Raw genomic sequence first — 21,262 nt, forward strand, 5'->3', positions numbered from 1 at the left:
TTAACTATGCAGAACTTAGTTGCCCATGTGATGTCTCTACTCTTAACTATTTTATTGATATTGGTCACTGCTCTCCTTCCAAGAAGTAAACATCTTTTGATTTCCTGGCTGCAATAATCTTTGTGCCTAGAAATAGAAAGTCTGTCACTGCCTCCACGTTTTCTCCCTCTATTTGCCAGTAATCAATTAGTCTGGTTGTCTAATCTTGGTTTTTTTTTTATGTTTAACTGCAACCCAGCTTCCCTGAATAAATCTCACCAAGGAATTTTGCCTGAGAGTCATGAGTTGGAAACAAAGGCACACACAATACACATGCCAGCTCTCAAATTAAAGATTTACTTTCAAAATCTTCTAGATTAAATCCTTATTTGAAATCTTTAAGAGATTCTCTCAGGGCAGAGAGTACCCATTACCATGCCAAAAACACAGAATCATAGAATAATAGAGTTGGAAGAGACTTTATGGGCCATCCAGTCCAACCCCCTGCCAAGAAGCAGGAAGTCACATTCAAAGCACCCCCCACAGATGGCCATCCAGCCTCTGCTTAAAAGCCTCCAAAGAAGGAGCCTCCACCACAGTCCGGGGCAGAGAGTTCCACTGCTGAACAGCTCTCACAGTGAGGAGGTTCTTCTTGATGTTCAGGTGAAATCTCCTTTCCTGTAGTTTAAAGCCATTGTTCCTCGTCCTAGTCTCCAGGGCAGCAGAAAACAAGCTTGCTCCCTTCTCCCAATAACTTCCCCTCACATATTTGTACATGACCCTCATGTCTCCTCTCAGCCTTCTCTTCTGCAGACTAAACATGCCCAGCTCTTTAAGCCGCTCCTCATAGGGCTTGTTCTCCAGACCATTGATCATTTTAGTATAGTAGACACTATACTCCTATTGATGCAGGCCAAAATCCCATTGGCCTTTTAAGCTGCCACATCACATTGTTGGCTCATGTTTAACTTGTTGTCCACAAGGACTCCAAGGTCTTTTTCACACATACTGCTGTCGAGCCAGGCTGTCGAGCCATTCTGTATCTTTGCATTCCATTTTTTCTGCCTAAGTGGAGTATCTTGCATTTGTCCCTGCTGAACTTCATTTTGTTAGTTTTGGCCCATCTCTTTAATCTGTTAAGATTGTTTTGAATTCTGCTCCTGTCTTCTGGAGTATTAGCTATCCCTCCCAGTTTGGTGTCTGCAAACTTGATGATCGTGCCTTCTAACCCTTCGTCTAAATCATTAATAAAGATGTTGAACAGAACCGGGCCCAGGACGGAACCCTGCGGTACTCCACTTGTCACTTCTTTCCAGGATGAAGGCGCATTGGTAAGCACCCTTCGGTTTGTTCGCTTAGCCAATTTACAGATCCAACTAACTGTAGTTTTGTCTAGCCCACATTTTACTAGTTTGTTTGCCAGAAGGTCATGGGGGACCTTGTCGAAGGCCTTACTGAAATCCAGGTATGCTACATCCACGGCGTTCCCTGTATGTTCACGTTCATATCTAAATTTCTTCAGGGAGCTATAATAATAATAATTTTATTTTTACATCCCGCTCCCATCTCCCCAGAGGGGACTCGGGGCAGCTCACATGGGGACAAGCCCAGTTTCAACATACAATAAAATACTGCATAATTAAACCAATGTAAAACAGGTAAAATAGTATAAACATACAAACCGGCATAAAACATAAACATCAGAACATTAGAGTCTGAATATAATATACAAACTGTAAGATAAAATTCAGACTCTACAAGAGGGAATTAAGGATCTCATTACAGATTTCAATCAATAAAAGTGGAGTGTGATAAAGTGCAGTAGTTGTGGCAATAACTAACCGGAACTATTTATTCGAATGCACATTGAAATACAGTAGAGTCTCACTTGTCCAATATTCTGGATTATCCAACACATTTTTGTAGTCAATGTTTTCAATACATCGTGATATTTTGGTGCTAAATTCGTAAATACAGTAATTACTACACAGCATTACTACATATTGAACTACTTTTTCTGTCAAATTTATTGTCTAACATGATGTTTTGTTGCTTAATTTGTAAAATCATAACCTAATTTGATGTTTAATAGGCTTTTCCTTAATCCCTCCTTATTATCCAACATATTTGCTTATCCAACATTCTGCCAGCCCGTTTATGTTGGATAAGTGAGACTCTACTGTAACCATGTTTTAAGGTCCTTTCGAAAGATGGATAGTGATAAAACCAGCCTCTAAGTTGGCTACCACATTATGACCTGAAAAACATGTTCCAGTGTCCCTTGTGTTATTGCAAAGACTTGAAATATCCTGTCGCTTTAGATATGGATCAGATCTGGCCAATATAGTGTACATTGTCCTATATTTCTTGAATATTCCTGAACACATTTGCTCAATTTCAGCATGTGCTAAAATGCTGTAAGACCCACACAAAAAAACAAATGCTTTCACATGTCACAGGAAATATGTTTAATATGGAAATCTACAGAAATGTTTTTTTAACAGCTGCAAATCTTCCACGGAGCACAGGTGTTATCCTGATGACCAGAGATTGCCAGAGACAAGGTTCCATTCTTCTCTAGACACAGATATAGAGCAGCACATCTATTCAAACGGAACATGCTCAGGGATTCAGGTATGAAGAAGAAGCAGACAGATTTGCGAATTGTTACTTCAGTTTTGGGAAGAGCTTATGAGCCACCTGAAAGCGAAGAAATAAACACATTAAGGAAAATATATGCAACCTATTAGTTCCTTTGGGAACAATTGTGCCCCATGCACAATAATCTTTGTCTCGTCACATTCCAGAAAGCTATTTATACAGGGATGTACTGTAATAGCAGCATATTGTCTCATAGAATTTAATAAAACTTTTGCATCGTTACTCAAAAGTCTTGTCTAAACTATCAATGTAAATAAGATGTCTAAAAATCATACATTTTATGCTAGAAACCTGAAAGTATTTTAATGCCTACAGAACGCCAAAATGAAATTTCAATTTTTTTGCAAATGAGTGGATACTTAATTGTTCCTTATTTTATGCTGATGGCAAGTTTCTGTGATTCAGCACTAGGGAGGCTTCACAGTCACAAACTAACACTTACACAATGATCTCTAGCATGCAAGAAGTCAAAGAGTTCCTCTGTACACCGTTCTTCCGTATGGGACCTAGAGGACACTCGAGCATCACACTCCTCCAGACGTTCCCTGGCTTTCACACATTTTTCTGTCTGTTCACAGTGTTCCCTGATAGTAGTCAAAGGATCCTGGAAAGAAAGTGATGTGTGAACAATTAATCGAGATCTCATTGCTAAAAGAGTGGTTCATCTTTATCAAGACAAGCTGATAATAAAAATGTACCTTCTGTAGCCCTACAATTATAACAAGTTTAGAAATCCTGAACTATATCCTTATAACTTCATCAATTTTATACTACGTACTTCCTATACTGAACAGCATCTTCAAGTGGTGCATAGTGTTAACAATGTGTCATTTCAAAATAATGTACTATTCTTCCTGTATCATCATTTTAAAAAGATATGATTAGGAGTCCTAGAATTATAAATGAGTTATGTATGACTGATTAGGGAGCAGGCCCCACATATAGCCTGCAGTCCATACAGAATTCATTTTTTACTCTAAAATAAATGTTGGTGCTTGCAAAAAACAAACATACATGTTTTGAGCTTTCTAGACAGCACAGTTTAAAACAGTGGTTTTCAACCTTTTTTTGACCAGGGATCACTTTGACCAGGGACCACTCTCCAACATTAGTACCAAAAGGGTTGCAAATCAGTTTTTGGTCAACTTTAGATTTGGTTTGGTTATTTGAGATGCTAATTCAGAAAATTGCATAGGATAGACCACATCAGCTCTGATGCAGAACATATGCCATCCAGTAGCCGCCATCTGCTCACCCACAGAAAACCATATTTAATAATCCAGAGCTGATGTGGTCTATCCAATGCAATGGTCAGCTCTGCAGAAAGGGGTGGAAATAAAATAAATAAAATGGATAAATAAAGAGGAAGGAGGTTCGCGGACTGGATTTTCATTGAGAACCACTGATTTAAAAGAACAAATTATAAAAAGCATAGAATAACATGCAACACTGATATTTGCACAGGATAGCAAAAAGTTTAAACTAGGCTTTACCCCTTCCATCTATCTATTAATGTATCACTATTCCTAAATTATCAGTTTCCAAGAAAAACACTGTATACTTCTGAGGATTAAAGCAAGATATAGTTATACTTAGAAAGATCAACTTTTCTGAATGTGACAATGTGCAGAAATCAGTGTAGTACTCTACCCATATTAAAAATTATACAAGTTGGCAATATGGTAAGTACCATAAGAGACTGCATTATGATTCTAAGATAAAGTGTTATTTGGGTATTGAAGGACTACCGGCATCTCATTTTTACTAATTAACTTTTGATTCTGAACCTGAATACTCGCTACCATTTTGTGCCATTAACAGCTTTCGAGATCTAATAGGGAAATTTCTTAGAAACTATTTTTTGTTGTTACTCATGATCACCAGGGAAACCTGGTCAGTTATTATTATTAAAATTACATACCACAAGGTCTTCTTCCTCCTCCTCCTCCTGGATCAGAAAACAAGAAAATCAGAATGGACTTACAAGTGTGCTTACATTTACACAATGAGAATACACCCAGTCATAGCTACACCAACAATTATGTCAACTATTTCCATTTTTGCTTTATTTTATTTTGTGTCAAAAGCATTGCATAATAAATAAATTTAAAAAGTGATGAAATAAAAGAAATCACAAGCAGCTAAATAGTTTTAGACCAAAAGCAGGCAACAGCAACCACATTGTCCCTAGCTTTAAACAACTCCTCCTCTGTACATGAGGCAGGACATTGTGGGCAAGCATACATATGAGGAGTTGTTTGTTCTGCTCTACAGCCACACAAGGTGGAGGATTCCTCCAGGTAGTGCCACTTTGCCAAGTTGTCTTTTGATCTGCCCACTCCGCTTCTGAGTCTGTTTAGGGACTTCTAAGTTGCCCATTCTTGGTTTGCCCCTGGAGGAAGACCCTCATGGGGGGCCATCCAGTTAGAATTGCCTGGTTTAGCTACCCAGAGGGACACTCTTGCTGTTGCTGGGGGAACAACTAGAGGAGTGGTGGTTCTCATGAAGCCCTTCCTTGATTTGAGTCTGGTGGGAGGAGGCTGATAGTCATGCAGTGGGTGGCTTTCACAATGTTCGACCTTATTCCTCTCACAGTTAGCAACAACTTCCAGTCGCACGTCAGGAGGGGCAATGGCGGCTAACTTGTAGGGTTTATCAACAGGTGTAAGTTTAAGGCATCCTGTGATTATTCTGCATGTTTTGTTCAGTGCTATGGCCACCTGCTTCGCATGGGCAGACTTGTGCCAGACAGGATAAATGTCTATGGGGGACATAGAAAGAGCCTCCTCGAAGACTGAGTGAATTCAGTCGGGCGTCCCCCGGGCAACGTTTCTTGTAAACAGTTAATCTTTCCAACTCAAAAGCTTTTTTAATTTTTTTTGTTAAATACTATAGTTCTCTATTATAACACATGTTTTATATTTGCTTAGTACAGAAAATATTTTTTTTAATTCCTAGATACTTGTCTCATATTTATGCAAGCTGATTTTCAAAACCAATATAAAATTTACATTTTTGCAGGCCAGGCTGTAAGTAGAAACCTAACCTGGGATATAATACAAATATAATGGCTTTCAAAAGATCATGTGAATTAAATCAGAAAAAATGCAAAGATAAACAGAAACAGTACTGAAAGGGATATTGCATAGAATGTTTTTTCAAAGTACAGTAGATACACTACAAAGTCATAATTATTGTAGGAAAGACGATTTAAAGTACCTAAAACCCATAAAATGGTAATGGGAAATCAATTTGAAAATCAGAGCATATAGGTTCACACACAAAAGAAGTTAATATCTCTATGAAAAGTGGGACGGGGTAGGGCATGATAAATACAGTAATGATGAAACTAGAGGATTTAATATAAATATTAAGGAGAAGCAAGTAGTGATGAAAAAGCTAAAATTAAAAAAAACCCCACAGAATTTGTTTAGAATATTTATATGCATCTGAGTAAAATAGTGGTTTCCAACCTTTGGGCTTCCAGGCGTTTTGGACTTCAACTCCCAAAAATCCCAGCCAGCTTATCAGTGGTTGGGAACCACTGGAGTAAAGCAGATTTCAGTGAAGTAATTTGTCTCCTGCCATGATCAGTTATAAGGTGCTCAATGGGGCTAGCTAGTGCATTAGTCCATTTATGTATGAATGTAAATTGGTTCGTCTCTGTCTGAGGCCTATCCTCCAGCTCATCCCAATCTACCAGTGAGAGAATAAGAAACTATCACTGAAGGCATCTACACTGTAGAATCAATGCAGTTTGATACCACTTTAACTACTGTGTCTCAATGCTATGGAATCATGAGACTTTTAGTTTTACAATGTCTTTATCCTTCTCGTCCAATGAGCGCTGTCACTCACCAAATAACAAATACCATGACTCCTTAGGATTGGGCTATGACCATTAAACTGGTGTAGGACTGCACTAATTCGACAGTGTAGATGCAACCATTGATGACACACTCCTATACACATAGTTCCCAGGAAGTATGGGCCCTTCCAGACAGGCCCTATATCCCATGATATGATCCCAGATTTTCTGCTTTAAAATTGATTATATGAGTTCCCACTGCCAGATAATCTGGGATAAACAGAAAACCTGGGATATAGAGCTGGAAGAATCATTGGCCTTTGCTCTGAGTAAGTCATTTTAGGTAGAGAGTGAATAGAAGTGAGCATAATAACCAGTGGGAGGACAAACCAATCCAGTGTGTCCACTGAACACTGAAGGAGAATGGGATATACTCTCATGTAAGGAGGGAGGGTCATCTAAGTATCCTAAATTCATCAGAACCTATATGATCTTGGAAGCTAAGCAGGGTATGCCTTGATTAGCATGTGGGTGGGGAATCAACAAATGTCTGGTGCTGCAGACTATATTTCAGAAGAAAGAAATTATAAAGCACCCCTGAGTCTTCAGGTGCATCTACAGTATAGAACGAAGGCTGTTTGTCGTCACTGTAACTGCACATGGTTCAATGCTATGGAATTACTGGAGCTGTAGTTTTGCAATCTCTGCTGAAGAGGGCAAACTATACTAGGAATCCCTAGTATGGAGCGATGGCAGTTAAAGTGGGGTCAAACCAAATCACTTCTACAATAGGTTACCTTCCCACAGAAGAGATACCTATTCATCTCACATCTCTCATGTTTTCGAACTGCTAGGTTGGCAGAAGCTGGGGCTAACAGCGGGAGCTCACTCCACTCCCCGGATTCGAACTGCCAACCTTTCGGTCGGCAAGTTCAGCAGCTCAGCGGTTTAATCTGCTGCACCACCAGAGGCAGTTTAACCCACCACCAGGGGCGGAATATAAACGCTTTAAATAAATAAATAATAAATAAACTTGGGCCACCCAGGAGTTTTGGACTTCAACCCCCACAATTCCTAACAGCCTACTGGCTGTAATATCAAAGGCCTTCATGGCTGGAATCACTGGGTTGCTGTACGGCCATGTTCCAGAAGCATTATCTCCTGACATTTCACCCACATCTATAACAGGTATCCTCAGAGGTTGTGAGGTCTGTTGGAAACTACAGTCAAGTGGGGTTTATGTATCTGTGGAATGTCCAGGGTGGGAGAAAGGATTTCCCCCAGGCAGGAAATGGCCAAGCTTTGAAGCTGCAAGGCCATTCAATGCTAATTCAACATTCATACTTACCTCAAACAGACAAGAGTTCTTTCTCCCACTCTAGACATTATTCCACAGATATATAAACACCAACAGACCTCACAACCTCTGAGGATGCCTGTCATAGATGTGGGTGAAACGTCAGGAGAGAATGCTTCTGGAACATGGCCATACAGCCCGGAAAACTCACAGCAACCCAACCTACCGCCTATTAGGAATTGAGGAAGTTGAAGTACAAAACTCCTGGAGGGCTGAAGTTTGGCCATGCCTGGTATAGATGCATCTATAGGAAGAGCTGCAAGGAGAACAAGGAAGGAAGGCCCGAAGGTGGCAGAGGCGAGGGTGAGTGGCTATCAGAGAAGGAAATAAAAGACTTGATGTCTCCTGAAGGGAAAGGATAGACCTCGCTGCTTCTTGATTCAGAGAAAGCGGAGCTTACCTCAGGGTCCCCGCTCCGTCCCTCCAGCGCGGACTCGTCCTGCCTCCCCATCTTTAATTCAAGCCTCAGAAGGACGCTCAAGGGTCATCCCACGCACACTCCAACGGATATCCCGCCCCATTCCGAGACCCGCTTCCGGTCGACCTTCTTAAGGTGGCTCCTCCCCTTTCCTTATTCGCCGGCGTAAGACGAAGTGTCCGACTCTACCAAGATGGCCGACCAGTTCCGACCTCCTGAATATGGCGGCCGCATCACGCCTCTACCTAACAATGAGGGACCCTCCCAAGATGGCGTCACCCAGCCAAGTTCTTCCAGGAGCTTGCTAGCGCCTGGGCCATCATGGAGGCCGAGTCTGAGGAGGAGGTTGCTGCTGCCTCTGAGCAAAGGCCTCTCAGCCTTTTCCAGCTCAGTGGGAAGAGAGTCAGCTCCATCATGGGACGAGTCGAGAAAGAGGTTTGGGGTAAGAAGGGGGAAAAAGGACAAAATAACACACACAGGATGCATCCATATCAGGCCTGGGCAAACTTGGCCCCTCCAGGTGTTTTGGACTTCAACTCACACAATTCCTAACAGCCTACTGGCATTTAGGAATTGTGGGAGTTGAAGTCCAAAACACCTGGAGGGGCCAAGTTTGCCCAGGCCTGATCTATATTCTGGAATTAATGCAGTTTAACACCACTTTAACCTTCATGGCTCTGCAATCCTGGGAGTTGTGTTTCAGCGAGGCCACAGCCCTTTTTGGCAGAGAGGGCTACAGATCTTGTGAAACTACAACTCCAACGGTTCCATACCATTGAGCCACGACAGAGTGAAAGCGGTGCCAAACTGCATCCATTCTACAGTGTGGAACTGAACTGTCATAAGGCAACCTCTTTCTCGTCCTTTGAAATTCTTCTAAGGACATTGGGAGATCTTCTGGAGCACTAGTTCTCAATCTGGAATCCCCAGATGTTTCTGGTCGTCAACTCCCAGAAATCCTAACAGCTGGTAAACTGGCTGGGATTTCTGGGATTTGTAGGCCAAAAACATCTGGGGACCCCAGGTTGAGAACCACTGCTCTGGAGAGTTTGTCAGGTGGATTCGGCCTTGGGTATTCCTCACCACACCAGGCTGAAATACCCAAAATTCACCAGATCCTGCCTGATCTTGGAAGCTAAGCAGAGTTACCGCTAGTTGGTACTTGGATGGGAGGCCGCCAAGAAGTACCAGGCTCTATTTCAGAGGACAGAATTGGCAAAACTACTTTTGCGGGATTATTTGCTTAACAAAATCCTTTGAAAATCATGTTGTTGACAGGTGGCATGAAGGTAAAGACAGTAAGTCATTCCTCCATATTTCACAGGGCTCCCACAATCAGGGCCAGCTAACACCTCCCAACAAAGGATTCTGCCAGGCAGGAAGAAGCCAGACTTTGAAGCTGCAAGACCATTCAATGTTAAGCTGGCCAATTGCACTACACACGTGTCTCAAGCAGACAAGGGTTCTTTCTCCCGCCCTGTACCTTCCACACATATATAAACCCCATTTGCATAGTTTTCCAACAGACCTCACAACTTCTGAGAATGCCTGACATAGATGTGGGTGAAACGTCAGGAGGGAATGCTTCTGGAACATGGTCATACAGCCCAGAAAACTCACAGCAACCCAGTGATTCCAGCCATGAAAGCCTCCACCAACACAATGCAAATAAATAAGTTGTTCTTTTTCTTTTTAACCTGAGAGAACATCCCTCTACAAATATCTGTGTCTTCCAGCATGACTCTGTGGTCAATCTCTGCAGGAAGATGACCACAGAATTGCATTGGAAAACCTAGAGTGCATCTACACTGTAGAATTGATATAGTTTGACACCATTTAACAACCATGGCTCAATGCTCTGGAATTGTCTGAGGTGTAGTTCTGTGAAGCCTTTAGCCTTCTCTGCGAAAGAGTGCTAGCTCCTTTTCAAACTACAACTCCTAGGATTCCATAACATTGAGCCATAGCAGTTTAAAGTGGTGTCAAACTACATTAATTCTACAATATGGTTGCAGCCATAGAAAGGTGTTCTCCCAAGAAATCTCTAGACCTTTCAGCATGACTGGAGGAAGTTGATCAGAGAGTAACACCGGAGAACCTAAAGAGTCCCAGGGTCCTTCTACACAGTTGTATACAATCCACATTGAACTGCATTATCTGGCAGTGTGGACTCGGATATTCCAGTTCAAAGCAAATATTGTGGATTATCTGTATTGATATTCTGAGTTATATGGCTGTGTGGAAGGACCCCTAGAGAGAACATTTAAAATCTAATCTATGAATAGTCAAATCTGCAAACGTCAAAACTACAAACAGGTTGGAACGACTATATGACTCCTGCATCCATTGAACTGGTCTCACTTATTCTCTTAGGGCCTCCTATGCAAACTGCACCCTCATCTCACTACCTCTGTTGTTTGTCACTTTTATCCACAGTTTGGAGAATCCACACAAAATCCAGGAACATATCCCCCATGGATGTGGGATCGTGCATATGTACTCTTTTTCAAGGGAGGTTTATTTATGTAGTATGTCCTAAACAGTTTAATTATGTTGAACACAATAAAATAGATTTTCACAGGGATGAAAATGCAAATGCATCTGTATCTGTTTTGTGTGTGTGTCAATGACTGAACTTTGTCTTTGTCTTCTCTCCACAAAAGCACTTCCAGGTCCAATACTACAGGGCATCTTGCCTCTTCTTAACATATACTATCTGGAGCGAATTGAGGCGACTGCTGTGAAGAAAGGTCAGTTATTTTGGAAGACGTGATAGTGGAAAGATAAATAATGCTTAACATTGTAGTTACTGATAAAATTGTCTTCCTCCTTTTGGATTTCAAAATGATGCCGTACTACATGTCTCAGCGTCAGGTCTTGTGCATAACAGAATAGCATACATTGTAAAACTGAAATGTAGTTACACCTTTATTAAGCCAACTTCAAAGCCTAAAGTACAGTTTGCAAACTTTTGGAACTTCAGTGGCTTCATCATCAGGCAAAGGTGTCAAAAATCATGTAGGAGCAAAATGTTGATATCGTTAGTCACAGGCATTCTGTTTGAGATGTCAGCTAAGATGCTATTGAGGGATTTCAAAGCAGGTCCCTGTCCTTATTAGCCATGTGAGGACTGAGGCAAAGAACAATAAAAGACACAGTAATAAAATTTCAACTTCAGCAACAGAAAAGTACTCTTGAGATCCAGCTGTTCCTGTCATGTTTCAGCTAACTGCTCCTTTCTTAGGTAGAGAAGCATTGAATTTCTCTATGAGTCTCTGTACTGGTTAATCTGGGAAATTGTAGGTTCTATATAGTGAAATTGTCCCATAATGAGTTTTACCTTTGTTAGAGCTAGAAGAACTCAAAAGAATCATGTTCCAATGTTTAGGATTGCCCTGTTGCAGCCAAATTTGGTATCCGGAAATCCAGGAAAGCTATGAAAGTTTACACACAGTATTTTATGTTTTGTGCTTGACTCAGTTAATGTGTCATTGCTTGTGAATTTTGGATTTTGTCATATTTTGCTGCATGACCAACATGACTACCGCTGAAATAAATAAATAGAGAGAGAAAGAGAGATTGACTGTGAAAGTGAGAAGAAAAGGAGGCAACAGAAGTTCTACAAATAATTTGCATGTCAAATGTTCAGTCTAAATTTGAAACAGGTATTTTATGATTAATCTTACCAGACTGCAGATGAACAACTGTTGTTAGGTATTGAATGCTTGATCCTATATATTTCAACTCAGCAGTAAGTAAGTATCATTGATTTTGGTGGCATTTAACAGCCAGATAAAGGATTTCAGCCTAGTGTTGATGCGTACTCCGAATAAGACATATGTGTGACTACTCAAAAGGGAATCTCATTGAATTAAATGGGATTTACCCTTAATCAGGTGGAGAAGTAAAATCATAATGTGTTATAAATCAAGTTTTATAGTAGTTCATATTTTTATAAAACCAACTGCAACATAGTCCTTTTTATTTAAAAAAAAGTGCTATATTTTTTTCAGGACTCTCAACCCAACCTATATGGTGCAAACTCTGGTTTGAAATCATCAAAACAAGACCTTCTAGATTAGAGGTGGGTTCACTTGCATACACATAACTGACTGTCTTGATTAGACCAGGCTTCCCTCATTAATATCCAATTTGGTCATTAATCTCTGCCAAGTTCTGTAATACTGCTGTAAAACTACAATATATCAAGAAATGTTACATTTACTGAGGGCAATCAGTGTAGGCTTCTATTTTCATTCAGAGATATTACCACTCTTTCTAATGCTCTTTACTTATCAGTGCCTGTGTGGTTACATGTAACTAATTGTTTCTGTTTCAAAACAAGCCATAATCTTGCCCATTTTTACAATGATAGTCAGATTAGTCTGTTGTGACAAAACTGACCAAGAGTTCTGTGTGCCGTCATGACCTAACCAGCCTTGCACACAACAGATCCAAATCCAAACTCCTTTGTGATGCTTCTGGGCCTGTTATTTAGTTATAATTTTAGAATACATATGTCAAATCCAAGCCTGTGAGCCAAATTTGTCCTTCTATGTCATGTTACGGGGCTCCCCAGATGCTGGACTACAACTCCTATATTGCTCGTCATTAGACATCATGTTTTGAGCTGATGAGGGTTGAGATACAGTAAAATCTGGAAGGCTACCATTTGACACACCTGCTTTAGAAGCTTAAACATGTGTAACTTCACAGTGGTAAGCAGATTAAATATTTGCCCCATTCCTTGACTGCCTGCTGAAATCACTCATACTTAAAAAAAAAAAAAAAACAATTATTCCATCTTTCAATGTAAAGGCCTTCTCAAGCTAATTTACAGGCCCAAATAAAAATAAATTTAACTTAATCAAACCTTTAGCCGCAAGTTAAAACTAAATCAAAGATCAGCACTATTATGCAAGTTAAAGCAGCCAAAAAACAGCCACGTCTTTTGAGACCCATTTAAAATTGGGTGTGGGAAAAACAAATAGACTTGCTGTAAAAGAGCATTCCTTAGTTATGGGACCATGATGAAAACGAATGGAACAAAATTTGCTCTTTAGCATGCCCACCATTGTTTAACTGGCATTTCTATGCACAAATTTACCCAATTGGAATTAGTTAGGTTTCTTCCAGAATGAACACAGGTAAGGGCTTGCTGCTAAGACATTTTTGGTAATTTTGTTTTCTCTGATTGCAGAATATCAAGTGTTGGAGGCGAAAGTTCCTTGAAACTTTCTTCTCAAATGTGTTGCGTGGGATCTTGGATGTGTCTTCACACCAGCGCCTGAATGACCCTTCCTTTTTGCCCTTGCTTTATACTTCTCGGCATGTTACCCAGCTTACCATCTACAATATGCTCGAGAGTGTTTCAGAGCTCATGGCAAAACACAATCAGGATGTTCTAGAAAGCTTGGCAGTGTCGCTCAGATCCCTGACGTTTCATCACCTCCTCTCCTCCAGTTTGTCCACCAGGCACCAGTTGAGTTTGTTCCTTCATCGCCTAATCCATCATGGAGTTGTGAATCATTTATCAATGTCCTCTTGGCCAGATCCTGATCCGGTTCTTTTAGCCCTTGTTCTGAAAATGAGTGCTGGAATTTGGCATCCCGGAAAAAAACCAATGAACCAAGAAAACCTTTGTCATCTGTGCAGAGAGAAATCTGCAAAACAGAGACAAGCCCTAGATCAAGAGCTTATGTTGTCTCAGGATTCAGACAAGCTACTTCATAGCTCAGCTGACCAGTGTAGTGATAATGACCTGAGAAATGAGGACATGTTGTCCCTTGTGTCTCAAGAATCAGTTGCAGAATTTGGAAGCCATGATAGTTTGGCGAGAACTAGCAGTGAGAATCTTCAAGACCCACCGAATTTCAAATTGGACAGCAGTTCTTGCCAAAGTACGGCACAGTACAGTACATGTTCAGGAAGCTGTAATGCTGAGAACCTTTCCACCTTCCAACATGGTTCTCCTTCAGGAAGAGTTCAGAAGCAGCACAAAACTGCAACAACAAAGGGCTGCCATCAGAAATCCGGCAAAATGACCGAAGGCTCAGAAGATCTTTATGATTTTGTTTTTGCAGTTGCAAGAGAAGAGCAGGAAAGGGGATTATATAGCAAAAGAAGAAAAACAGAGGAGTGGAAGACTCCTGCTAACTCTTCCCCCTTCTCAGCAGAAGTGGCTAGTGGTAGCAGTATGGATTGGGCAGAGGGAGGCCAACCTCTTGTGATCCCCTCTCTGAGGACAGCAGGGCACTTCAGAAGCGTGTCCACACTGGAAGTATTCTCTATCCCTCTGACCAGGAATATGTGCCAGATGCTTGGTAACCTGCTAAGTTCTTGGGTGTCCTTGGAAAAGCTTGTTCTTACCCTAAATGGTAAGCAGTTAACCAAACATTTGTATATAGGTGTTTCTAGCAATATTGTGCCTTCTAAATTAGAAGTGAAGAATTTGTGGCCATCCAGATGTTGTTTAACTCCAGTTCGTATTAGTAGACTAAAAACATGTAGAGTGCCATATCTTCCATGCCCCTGTTGTAAAGTAAGTGCTAAAACGTTGCAATGTTCTGGGTTGTCTCAGCAGGTGGTATTCATGGCAAGATATTCCCCTAACAAAGGCAAAGTGATTTTTTCTCTCCACCATGCCCAGTATCTTATTTTATGGTTGACAAATATTCATGTAAAATTTGGCTAAGCTTTAAGGATGTATAGTGTTACACTGATCATGAGAAATTGTAGCTTAATCCATTCTCAGTTTACAGCTAGTGATTTAGTCTATCCAAATGCATCACATTTGTAAGAGTTCTATAATCCAGTCATACAGACCAAGTAGTTTGCTATCTTCAAGTGCCAGTGCCTCTTTTGAAACTGTGTATAAGGTGTGCATCTGTTTCAGGTAAAGTAATCTTGCTCTGTTTCTATTTCTGTCTTCTAAACTCTGGTTCCAGGCCTAGGCCCCGGGATTTTGAGTATCCTCTCTGGGCTCCGGACACTCTCCCAGCACAGTGGTTACAGCCTCCGCGTGGTATGCATTAGTGACATGTTCTCATATGTCCCGTGCATGAACCTTGTGCATTCCTTTTTGAGTGCTGTTCCGTTGCTTCAAACACTCTTGGTTGGCTTTGATCTCAAAACTACTGCAGAATGGAGCAAGCTGGAAGAGAACCTGGGCTCATTGTCCTTACAAGAAGCAATTCCAGGTAAAAGATTACTCATCACCAGTTGGGCACTATAAAATGTGACTCTTGTTCCAGTATGTATAATTTATTTAGGTGTGACTTTTTTTGAGATGTTCCTCTGTTAGTTTAGAACCATATGTCTATGGCTGCTATCATGGTGCAATTACAACATGGTTTGAATTCTTCCCATAAATAGCGGTTTCTTCTAACAATTAAAATTAGGCTTCCAAGTAAAACCAAAGAATTATTGCATTCTAAATACCTGTGCGTATTTTTCCTTGGTGGGGGAAAATCAATAATCCACCAGTTGTAGCTTGTCACCTGGCTAAAACTTATTCCTTCTGAAAGCAGAAAGAGACATAATTCTGTAGTCAAACATATACTTTAGATACAGAAGATTCAATGTCTAGGCTGAGATAATAGATGCAGAAGAACTAGGAATGCCAAAAACATTACTAGGCTAGGCGGACAACTATTTGACCAAGTCAAAGCCAGCTCCCTATCTAGCAAGTACTATTTGCAGGAGTCACTGTGATGGTTGGGGTGAGTTTTGAGATTTATTGCAGCAGCTTAGTTTAATGCTAATGCTTTTTACATTTGCTTGTGTTTTCTTATTCTATGTTGTAGGAATTTATCTGTAGACCAACCAAAAAGGCATAGTAAATACATATTTCTGAGATCTCAAAATTTCATTGGAAAACTTAAATTGAGGTAGAGATCTCAGAAGCTTTCACAAATGTTTGCTTGGTCTAATAAAATATACTAGATTTTGCATTTATCCTTGTAGCCTCAACTGTCTAAGCCTTTTCTATATTTCAGGTCTGACTGTTTAGTATAATTCTTTATTTCATGGGTTTTCATATGCAAAGTGAGCTATAATTCAAATGTTCTGCATATCTACAAAGCAGTCCTTGGGAGCATCTCTACCAATCTTTGTACAGAGCAGTAATTTACTTCAGCATTTCAGTGTATTTCTGTACTGTGTGCCCTCAAATATAGGAGGAATTTTATCCTGTTTGTTCTAGACCTTCAACATCTGCTGGAATTGAGGAAATTGCTATAACTGTGAGGAAAAATTGATTTGGAACCTAAGTCTACTTTAAAAGAATTGTTTCAAAAAGTTTCCCAAAGCATGATTTGCAGTTATTCAAAACTACAGAGTCTTTATTTTCTCTTTGTCTTATCTAGAAAGCCAACTAGAACATCTTGAGATCCGATTTCCCAGGGAACCTCTTCAAACGGGTCTCCTGGTGCCAGTATTGAAATCTTCCAGGTCTCTGCAGAGTCTCTCTCTAGACAGTGTTTCCATTTCCTGTCCACAGGAGGTTGAACTTCTCCTTTGTGCCCTCAAAGGTATGATGGAAGCCATTTCGACTGCAGAACAGCTTGACCGTTATAGTAGTAATTATGACAAGATGTATTAACATCTGTGACTTGTCAGTCCAGCATCAGAGATTATTGGGTAAAATGTAGGCAAGACAGAAACTGTAAAAACCCTCTAAATTTTGAGGTTGTGAATGTATTCAATATGCATGGTGCTGAAGAGAAAAACTTCTAACCAGACAGTCCAAGCTTTTTCTCTTAAAATCTTGTTTGTCACGCAGAATGTAGTCCAGGCCTGAAGAGGCTAAGCTTTCATGACATCAATCTTTCGGGTCATTCAAAAGAAGTCCTCTTACTGCTACAGGACCCTGTTCTTCAAGGTATATTAAACTTACTCGTGCTCCTGCCTCAGACTGCTTACAGTTTTATAAGAAATCACGATTATGTACAATTAAGAAAACTAGTTCAGGAGAAGATTGTCAGTTCTGTCTTGGAGACTGTTCCAGAGCTAGTATAGTGGTTGGAGTGGGTGGGAACTGTATGTTGGATTGTACCTCTTAAGAGCCTTAGCCAGCATAGTCAATGACAAATGCTTAGGGTTGCAAACCAGCATCTGGAGAGTCGCACAATTCCTGTCTTGGGTTAGAGTGTTGGACTGCGTTTTGGGAGTACAGGTTAAGTCTCAAATTATCCTTACGTGGGACTGGCATGGCAACAACTTTGCTTTCAACTTAGAAAGCCAGAATGAAAACGGAGTATTTGTTCATACTTTTAAGATAAACTCATAGGGTATCACTGTGCTCTTTAATTTTTGGTACTATTCCAGAATGCATTGAATGACACTAATTTGGCATTCAATGCCCAGAAAAGAGGAAACAATGTGTTTTTGCTTTGGGTCTTATCTTATAATAGAAATCACCTTTTCCTTTTGCCGGCTATTTGAGAACTGTACTGCTGAATTTCTGTCTGAAATGATCAATGTTGTGAAAAAGAACACATCACTGAAGAGCCTCAAACTCCCTGGAAATAGGCTGGGTATGTAAAACAAATAAATGTATTCACTAAAATTTATTTTTGTCCTTTCTGATCAAGGACTCTATCATTAAAAGCCTAGCCTAGTCTGATGAGAATTTTGGTTGATGTTACTTCTTTTCCCATCTTTCAAGCCCAGTTGGCATATCATTGTAAAACAAAAGGAAGAAGGAACCAGGAGAAAAGAGGAAAATAAATTATTTTAAATGCAAACTGACATGTAAAAGCTACATGGAATGATTGATCGGGAAGATACTTCTGGGATGGGCTGATAATAAAAGTGGTGATAGGAGCCAGTTGGGAGCATGAATCACTTATAGAATCATGTAGTTGGAAGAGACCACAGGGGCAGCCATACAGGAACACACAAAGCACACTTCCCGGTGTCATTTGTCAATTCAGTGGAAATAAGCCAGGTTCCCTCTCCAGATAAGGTTACAGAGGTATTCTTTTTATTAAGCAAGCAATATGTCAGTTTAGGTTGCAGATGGATATTGTTGGGGTAGGAGCCTTCCTTCCTCTGTGTTTCACATTGCTTTGCACCTCCTAACCAAGGCTACTGTCTCATCTTCAGTGCCAATTAAGACTTGTCCTATTCTCTTGGAAGAATGGTGTATCACCTTGCATCTTTCCTCAATGTAGCTTAGGCCTAAGCTGTCTGACACTGCGTATCACAATATAAGTCTGCTCAGAACCAGAGATCCACAAGAGAGGTCCTTCTCTAGGTACCGCCACCTTCACAAGCACAGCTACTAGGAACATGAGAGCTTTTCCAGTAGTTGTATGTTGGACCTCCTTCCCCCCCCCCCCCCCCCCAACCCAAAAAGACTAAAATGGCTCCTCAATGTCCTTCCTTCAGCAGGCCAAAACTTTAAATCAGAAAAGGTTTTAGAATTGGAAAAGAGCTATGTATGCTTTATTGTATTAACCTTTATTGTTTTAAAAATATTTCGTGTTTTAATATCGTGTTTAGTTTAATTCAGTTATAACGTGGTTTTTGTATATTTATTATATCTTTTTGATGTGTAAGCCACCTTGAGTCCCAGTCTTCGGGGAAAAATATAAATAAAATTAATAATCTTCTGGGGAAAACATTGAACTGGGTAACTCAAAAATCTTTTCCTTAGAATTGTTTCATCTGGTTACAAAATCAAGAGTATTTTAATCCCTATTATTTGAAGATTGTTGTGCAGAACCTTGCTGTTAGTTTACTCACATCCAAACAAAATAAGGTTGATATGACAAAAACATTTTGCTTGCCATGCAGTTGGTTCTCAGTATTTCTCTTGTTTTTCTTGACTTGCCTTATTCATATTTTCCTTCTAGTGTCCATAGTTTGCACATATTATATTTCCTCTCATTCTTAGGAAATCACAGGTTGGTGGCACTGGCTGACATTTTTTCTGAAGACTCATCATCTTCCATTTGTCACTTGGATGTGAGGTATGTTTAACCTTTCTTAAAACCTAGAACTTTTATAGTCACTTTTATGTGGGATAAAAAGGATGGCAGTGAAATAGCTTCACTTGATATTCTCATCAGTTATTTTTAAACAAAGATGTCTATTTGCAAGAGAATGAATCTGCTGTGGATTTCTCAGAAATGCTACATGATCTTACCAAATCCTTATCACTTACAAAGACGTGTATGACATATCTAAATAATTTATGTTCAACATTAAACCCTGTTACTGGGCATATGCTTTTATCTCCATTTTCAGCAGACAGTAAAGTAATTTCCCCAATCAATCCAGAATATATGTGGTTCAGAGAAGCCATTGTAAAGCCATGATTTCTCTGATCAGAACATACAAAAGATGGGTGAACATTTACTGCATAGAATTTTATTTTTTGATCCGCAAGATAGATATGTAAGTCAGTAGCAATGTTTATCTCAGCAGATTCTTTCCTCTGATGCCTACCTGCCATATGAAGGTATGAGGAGAGGGAAGATGATGCCTGAGGTTGCTTCCTCCAGCAATATAAGTAGATTCCAAAAATCACAGTATTCACACAGTGATTACTGTTCTGCAAGGTAACTCAAATAATTCAAATCTGTCAAAGGCTGTATCTTTAAAACAAATTAAACATGACTTCAGTAGAAAGGAAGGAAATTTACTTTTGATTATAGGAGCAGCCCTCTTACAAATAGTCATTGGAATCAGCCCAGTCTGAGAGTCAAAGCGCAGAGGCTAACAAAATATTAGTTTCTTACAAGACAACTCTAAAAAAGTTTAATCGGAAATAACTGCTCTGATTCATCATAGCTCACTTGTGCATAGTCTTGTAGCTATGGCTGTATACATTTTACAAACCTTTAAATAGAAACATTTTATTGTGCCACACATCATTTTTGAATAGTGCTTTGCGGAATCATTCACCCTAATTTTCCAGCTATTGTTGCTTGCCTTATCTAGGCATGCTTGAGCTATGATCCAGATGATGATCATAGTTCGGGATACATTTCTGTAACCTAAGCCTGACTAGTGATTCTGCACACGTTTATTCCGGCCTATTGAAAGTTTCTTCATCTTCATAGTGGTGTCTAGGCATGCTTTCTAATAAATTTGGGAACTTTCAAAGAACAGGAATGTTTAAGTTGTGATTATGCGAACTGGAAGTACGCAAGGTATCTCCCATTTAACTATGTACAGTGGCAGGCAGCAGGGCTTACTGAATATCTCAAGAATGGGATTGAAAACTGATATAATCAACAAATGCCAAATAGTTTTTGTTTACTTAAAACAATAAAAATACTTCACAACTTCTGTTTTAGTTCTTGTGTACATGAAATGACAACAATACTGATTGAAATGGATTTAATTCCAGATTGACAGTTCTGCAAAAGCAGCCTTTAGAAGGAGGTTGGCAAAAAAGCCCATGGGATGCAAGTGGGACTCAAAAGGTCCATGAGGGCCAGTGGGGTAATCTTCTCCCCTTCCCTTTCTAATAACAGGAAGCAACGTCCACTTTTTTTTAAAGTCTCTCCTGGACCTAAAAACATGGTGAGACCTCTCGCGTCTTCCAGGTGGCAGAGTGTGTATGCAAGTTTGGCATTTGTTGTGGCTACACTCCCGCAACCTTACAGTCACTCTTTGTAAGCAGCAATCATCACCTTAACATTCTCTTACAGCTCCAACTGTATAAAACCTGATGGGCTCCTGGAGTTTGCCAAGAAGCTGGAGAGTTACTTAACGCAATGCAGAGAACAAATCAAGTTTATGAAACTGTGCCTCTATCAGAACTGGCTGGACCAAGATGCTGCAACTGCACAAGACGCCATTCGGCGTTTGAAAGCAATGTGCAGCGTAGTCAGTGACACGTGGGACTCATCTCAGGCCTTTGCGGACTACATCAGTGTAATGTAAAGCACACTTATGGGACATTATCTTGTAATAAAGCTGCTTAGTGATTTATTTAGATTTCCAGTCTCTTCTAGCCAACTGAAGAAAAATAAACATACCTCTTGATAAAGCAAAAGTTTAGTTTTTCAGACTTTATAATATA

General features: G+C 40.0%; 2 protein-coding genes across 2 annotated transcripts; one reads left to right on the top strand and one right to left on the bottom strand.

Annotated features, from left to right (window-relative positions):
* Nucleotides 1-2,432: 2,432 nt before the first annotated feature.
* LOC100560644 (cytochrome b-c1 complex subunit 6, mitochondrial) lies at nt 2,433-8,352 on the bottom strand. The gene is made up of 4 exons (XM_003220219.4): nt 8,206-8,352; nt 4,562-4,588; nt 3,083-3,244; nt 2,433-2,679 (listed from the first exon to the last, which is right to left on the bottom strand). The coding sequence occupies exons 1-4, from the start codon at nt 8,254-8,256 to the stop codon at nt 2,647-2,649; spliced, it is 273 nt and encodes a 90-aa protein (XP_003220267.1). The 5' UTR covers nt 8,257-8,352; the 3' UTR covers nt 2,433-2,646.
* Nucleotides 8,353-8,402: 50 nt separating this feature from the next.
* lrrc41 (leucine rich repeat containing 41) lies at nt 8,403-21,235 on the top strand. Its single transcript, XM_003220274.3, has 10 exons — nt 8,403-8,665; nt 10,887-10,973; nt 12,237-12,307; nt 13,424-14,600; nt 15,171-15,422; nt 16,590-16,754; nt 17,006-17,104; nt 17,637-17,759; nt 19,124-19,199; nt 20,889-21,235. The coding sequence occupies exons 1-10, from the start codon at nt 8,545-8,547 to the stop codon at nt 21,121-21,123; spliced, it is 2,406 nt and encodes an 801-aa protein (XP_003220322.1). The 5' UTR covers nt 8,403-8,544; the 3' UTR covers nt 21,124-21,235.
* Nucleotides 21,236-21,262: the final 27 nt, after the last annotated feature.

This window comes from Anolis carolinensis, chromosome 4, assembly GCF_035594765.1.
Source record: "Anolis carolinensis isolate JA03-04 chromosome 4, rAnoCar3.1.pri, whole genome shotgun sequence".
NCBI classification, from domain to species: domain Eukaryota; kingdom Metazoa; phylum Chordata; class Lepidosauria; order Squamata; family Dactyloidae; genus Anolis; species Anolis carolinensis.

Coding starts and splice junctions, on each gene's coding strand:
- LOC100560644 (XM_003220219.4), bottom strand. CDS start 8,256: ATGGGGAGGCAGGACGAGTCCGCGCTGGAGGGACGGAGCGGGGACCCT. Junction 4,589..8,205: donor GACGGAGCGGGGACCCTGAG/GTAAGCTCCGCT, acceptor TTTCTGATCCAG/GAGGAGGAGGAGGAAGAAGA. Junction 3,245..4,561: donor AGGAGGAAGAAGACCTTGTG/GTATGTAATTTT, acceptor CTTTCTTTCCAG/GATCCTTTGACTACTATCAG.
- lrrc41 (XM_003220274.3), top strand. CDS start 8,545: ATGGAGGCCGAGTCTGAGGAGGAGGTTGCTGCTGCCTCTGAGCAAAGG. Junction 10,974..12,236: donor GGCGACTGCTGTGAAGAAAG/GTCAGTTATTTT, acceptor TATTTTTTTCAG/GACTCTCAACCCAACCTATA. Junction 14,601..15,170: donor GCTTGTTCTTACCCTAAATG/GTAAGCAGTTAA, acceptor CTCTGGTTCCAG/GCCTAGGCCCCGGGATTTTG.